At 45.4% G+C, this 5776-nt stretch overlaps 1 protein-coding gene across 1 annotated transcript in view; it reads right to left on the bottom strand.

The window, feature by feature from the left end:
- The window catches only part of Trpv6 (transient receptor potential cation channel subfamily V member 6), a 15766-nt gene that overhangs the window by 5380 nt on the left and 4610 nt on the right, over positions 1–5776 (bottom strand). The window contains exons 2-7 of the mRNA XM_005363835.2: positions 2099–2196; positions 1827–1949; positions 1351–1488; positions 950–1048; positions 675–847; positions 85–231 (exon numbers count right to left, since the gene is read on the bottom strand). Of these exons, the coding sequence (XP_005363892.1) occupies positions 85–231; positions 675–847; positions 950–1048; positions 1351–1488; positions 1827–1949; positions 2099–2196 (778 nt within the window). The remainder of the gene's footprint in view (positions 1–84; positions 232–674; positions 848–949; positions 1049–1350; positions 1489–1826; positions 1950–2098; positions 2197–5776) is intronic.

Genomic DNA, 5776 nt, shown 5'->3' with positions numbered 1-5776 from the left:
AGACCCCAACAACAGAAGCAATAGAACAGTATCTCTGAGACACCACCACCCCTCACTAGGGTCTGTACTGGAAAGTCTCTGTACCTCCCGTTTCTTGGTAGTGACAATAAGTTCCAGCAGGGATTGATCATCTCCTGAGGAGTCGATCTCAGTGAGGTCATAAAGTGTGGAAGTCAATGGCCCATACGACCACTGGATGTGCTTCCGCTTCTGCATCAGATGCTGGAACATCTGGAAGAGAGTGGAGATGGTCAGGATCCACAGTTGAAGGCAGTCACAGCCTGGATGAAAAGGACAGAGAAGGTGCTGGCCTTCTCGTAAAGACCACTGCCTTTGGAAGACAAAAGAACTTGTGTTACCAAGAATCCTAGATTTATCCTGCCCTGGGACTCATTCCAGAGTCTGAAGATATGGGGAAATTGCCAAGTCACTCTTCTGAGAAAGACAAGTGGGCTTAGGAATTGCAGAAAATCATGTAGGTCTAGGCTACATGAATTCCCAGGACTTCAGTGAAGGTAAACAGATAATCAGAAAAAAATGGACCAGTGACATGAAAGACATAGGTTGAATCAGGCCCTAGTTAGAGCCTATGCTTCCTAGGTGTGTTCAGTTCTCTTTGTCCCTAGCAATGTAAAATGAGGGTCATTGAAAACACCTTAGGGCATGGGTCTCACCACAATGTTGCCCTCCACTCCAGCCAGCTTGAAGGGGGTGAGTCCCTGGTTGTTGGGAACAAGTTCTAGGGACTTCAGGTGGTCTCTCCCATCATAGGACAGTAGCAGGTTGTACATCTGGCAGGCAAAGGTTTTGTTGGGCTGCAAGATGAGTATGTGCAGCACAGTATTTCCTGGGGAAGACGGGTTGGCATCAGGTCCCCTGATGAGTCACTCCCTGTCCCCCATCCTCTCACACCCAGCATCCAGCACTTTCTCCTCATCCCAGCTCTTACCCAGGGAGTCCTGGGCCCGGATGTCAGCTCCATGCTCAATGAGCAGCCTGACAATCTCCTCGCTGCCCACACAGGCAGCAAAGGACAAAGGGTGCTCTCCTGTGGACACAAAGTGATAGGTGACAGGAGACAGCAAGATCAGAAGAGGAGAAGGACTTTTGCCCTCCAGCCCAACAACTGCCTCCTCCTCCTCCCATAACTCATCTTGGGATCAATTGCCCAGCAGAAACCTCAGTCCAGAGGGTGATAGAGGAAATTGGCTTCTGACTCTTGGCTCTAAGCCTCAGAGGCTCTGCCTTCCAAGCTTCCCAGAAGATGCAACCAAAGAAAGGGTCCTCCTTAGCCTCCCCTCCTATTGTTATTGCCCACTTTCCACCTCTGAGCCTGGCCCTGGATCTCACCATAGTAGATGAGGTTGTGGGGACTGCGTTGGAAGGCGGAGCCTGTAACTCTGGCAGAGACACTGGCTCCTCTGGCTAGTAGGGCTCGGACCAAGTTCACATTCTGGTTCATAATTGCGATGTGTAGTGCAGTCTGACCTGACCCAGAGAGAGCTGTGTGTCACATATATGCTCCCAGAACCCTGAAGGAATCCCTCTCATGCTTCCCCATAGTTTCCTTTTGTGTGACCACCTTGGATGGATGGCAAAAACCCTGTGGGTTTTAAAGGTTCCCAGTAGATCCTATTGTTCCTTCCATCCAACCCTGCCCCTTCTCTGGGTCTCTGGAGGATCAGGGACCAGATGCAATAACTTATTATCAACACTTAGAATAATAATAATAAAGATTAGGGATCTTTAAATAACTTGTCTGGTTCCCCAAATTATTTATCTGAGATGCTGGAAAACACAGCTAACCATCCATCCTAGGGCCTCACCTTCATATAGTTCAGAGGTCATGGGCTCAAAGACCAGCTCTGGAGCAGCCTCCATCAGTACCATGGCAGCCTCCAGGTTATCATAGAGGGCTGCTATGTGCAATGCAGTTTCCCCCACGGCTCCTGGTATTTAGAGGGGGGAAAAGGCATACAAAGTGTTTGGGGCAGTCAATGGAGAAAAAAACAGACTCTGAGTCTTGGGATCTCTTTGGGAAGTCTGTGAGATGGGGCAGGCCTGACCCACAGATCATCACTAGGTCTTTGCTCCATACCTCTCTGGTGCACCTCACATCCTTCAAACTTGAGCAGCTTATTCAGAGCCTGGACATCATTTTCTTTGGCAGCTAGAAGAAGAGGTGACTCCCAGATCCTACAGGGAAATGGGACGAGAAAGGTGGTAGCAGTGAACATACCAAGGTGTGGGGCAAGTTATGAAGGCCTCACTCAGATATGTGTGTCTCAACAGCAAGGACAGCAAGGTTCCTGACCCAGGCAGATGGGTCCATTACAGTGCAAAGTTCACCAACCCTCTTCTTCCCATTGTTTAGTTCTTCTAAACTGACTTTGAACATTAAGTCCACATAAGAGATGCCCTAACTAGTTTTTTATTCCCTGGTGCTTGGACCAGAAGACCCAGGGTGTGTGGTATGTAGTGTGTGTGTGTGTGTGTGTGTGTGTGTGTGTGTGTGTGTGTGTGTGTAGTGTGTGTGTGCATGCATATAAAACACCTGTGCATATTGGACAAAGAAAGGAGGCATTTTGTTCAGGCACACACTCACTCTGTGATCTGTTCATGCCTGGAGTGGTCCTATTGTGGACTCAGCAGTGCCCTGAGATTGCCCTCAATGATAAGCCTGATTTTCTAAATACTAGAGGTATCAGAAGTTCCTCCCTCATATTTGTGGAGGAAGCCAACATGCAGAGACTAGTGGGTTTTCTCCTATTACAAGAAGCCTTGCTATTTGACCTTCAATGTGGGACATTTGGTTCCTCCACTTTCCTCCTCTCTGGCAATATCCTCAGGACTCAGTCTAAAAACAGCCATGGCCCATGTGAGAAATCCTGGCTCCAGGCGGTGGTCATTCATACCTCTCTCTCCTCACATCTTATTTCTTTCAATCCTTCTGCTTAAATCAGGAATCCTGTTGATGATCAGCATCTTATGCAAATTAATGAGAAACTTCAAATCACTGATTACCCTTTGACATGAAATGTCCAGGTCTGCAGTTTAGGAAGTGTTCCAATGGATTCTTGTGCAAATGAAAGTTCAGGAAACATTGCTCAAGCCAAGAGTGTGGTCCATGCATGTAAAATTGTTAAAGTGACACATCCAAGGCAAGCTTTGGAATCCCCGCTTCTAAAATGCACACTCAAAACCTTAGGAAGTGAAGTCGTCCATCATCCTCATACCCTGTCTAGAGGGCCTTAGGTGCTACTTTATTTCCACTACTAGGACCTGTGCAGATATAAATGGTGGCCAGCAATGACGGATGAGGGAGAAGTAAAGAATCTAATTTAGAGAATTCATTTGTTGAATTTCATGTGAATCTGAATGTTCTCATTTTTCCTTTCCATTTCTTCTTGAGTGCACCCAATTCTGAATTCAGAGTCCTTACCCCAACTCCCAGTCCCTAGTATCTTCCTGTTTATTATCTGATTTTTATGCACTTTAGAAAAAAATTTATTCCATGGGTCTACAAATCACCTCTCTAGTCTTACTGCGAGTAAGAAACATGGTTATGTTTTTATAGATTTTTTCTTTCAGTTGGAGCAATTTGGTCTTTCTGAGGGAGTAAATGAAATTATTGTATTTATCTATACATAGCCAATCACACGGCTAACAAAGGATCTGGAGAGGAGTTCCCATCCTGAAGTGCTGGCAGTGACAAGCTTATAGCAAAGCTGGGGTTAGGAAAGTGATAAGCAGAAGAAAGTGACTTCTCTCTCCCACAACCGTAATCCCAGCTCCCTCATAGGCCCAAGGGCAGCAACCAGGGTCAATCAATCATCTAAGATTCAGTTTCCATTTAGTTCTTTCTCTTTTTGCTACTAAAGTTCATTAATTCACATCTCTATGCTTTGGTCCAGGACTAACAAGACATTCTCTTGGTTTCCCTACACCCTACTTAATCCTCGTCCATCCTTTGTAATGCTGTCAAGACAGTCTTTCTAAATGGCTGCTGTCACAGCTTACAGAAGGCCGACGGGTCTTTCAATGCCCAAAGACAAGGAACACAGAGGTCCTTCACGGTCTTTTGTGCAACCATTTTTCCATTCTCTGATCCTCCCCCTCACTCCTTACACCTGGCATTTTAATCTCATCGCACGCCTCAGCCCCACAGAGCACACCGTTCTTCTTGGGCCTGTGCCCACAGGCTGCTTCTTCCTGGATGCATTCTCCCAACCCAGTGATTGTCCATTGTGCATTCTGCACTTCTGCACCCAGCAAAATGCCCTAGTGTGCTGTGGTTGCTCACTATGACAGCCGCAGATGGATGACTCAGTCGTGTTGCCAAGGTGCCTTTACTGCCTCTCCTATTGTCTCTATCACCCCCCAAAGTCAACCTTAAATGAACATAAGCTAAGTGAAAAGCAGTGGTTGTTTCGAAAACATGGTGGCAAAACAAGTCTTCTAGATTCTTCGCCACCACCATGACTCTAGCCATTACTCTCTTACATAAACGTTTTAGAGTCAGCACTAGACTGTAGGGGAAACAAAGCTTCCTCCAACACACGTGTGCGTGTGTGCGCGCGCGCACACACACACACACACACACACACACACAGCCACCACTACCCTATTCCTAGAACATGTTTTGCTCTTTTCTTTGATCTCATTTTTATTATAACATCTTGCACTTGGTGTTGTAAATAGAACATGTTCCTTCCTCTATACTCAGGAGTCACAGAGTTTCCTTTTGTTCATGACAGATCGCTGAAGCTGGCAAAGCTCCCCCACAAGCTTCTGTTGCCTGTGTCATCCTTCCGCCTTTGTCTGCTGCTGGCCTAGCAGGCCTGGGAGAGACCAAAGACTGCCGGATATAGAGTACAGTTACACGATGCTCGGTTAACACCAAACTCTAGTTACATAACTATTTCAACACTATTTCAAGTGTCCTTTGAAAATACCGTGCATTTATACAATGTATTTTGATCATATCCATTCAGAACTTCTCTCTCCAACTCTATTAATATATCCTATGCAATATTTTGCTTCATGCCCGCAGAAAGAACTCACCCATTATTCAACTAAAAGTCAACTTGAAAGAGGTATCCCATGTCTTATCTGGCAATTTAGCCAGACCACACCCCTGGTAAAGAAACAGCATATAACCCAACTCAATAATGTTTGTAAGAAATGTGCTCTTTTGTTGCAAACTTTAGAAGCCAGGAAAATGAAGAAGGGAAGGGTCAGGGAGCTTTTTTTTTTTTCCCAGAGTACTTTATTACTTGCAGTAACTACATAGGGCCACAAGGTGATAGCAGAGAAAATCCTAACTCCCAAGATTTGGCAGTAAGGACACAGAACTCCAAACTTGACTCACAATCCTTGGTCTCCAAAAGAAGTGTAAGGAATACCGAAGAATCTTGTAGGTCCTCCAATAGCAGCCCATCACAGAAGGGTAAAGAACAACTAAGGAACAGGAGATAAAGGGAAAAGATGAGGCTGAGCATCTCCTACAGGACACCAACAAAGAATTATCCCACTCAACCATGCCGGGTAGAGAAACCCTGATTTACAGGTGCAATTATTCATAACTTATGAAGAGAGAAGAATTCTTCACGTGACATGAAATTAAAATTCTATAAACATATAAAATGTTTTCTAATAATTAAAGTAAGGAAGAAAGAAAAAAGAGAGGAGCATAAGAAATAGAAGTTATAAGAAGATATTTCCAGGACTTCCCACAGGGCAGGGAACCCTGATTGCTCTTCAGGCTGATGAGGGA

This window comes from Microtus ochrogaster, linkage group LG12, assembly GCF_000317375.1.
Source record: "Microtus ochrogaster isolate Prairie Vole_2 linkage group LG12, MicOch1.0, whole genome shotgun sequence".
NCBI lineage: Eukaryota > Metazoa > Chordata > Mammalia > Rodentia > Cricetidae > Microtus > Microtus ochrogaster.
This window is presented reverse-complemented; position numbering and strand designations above follow the sequence as displayed.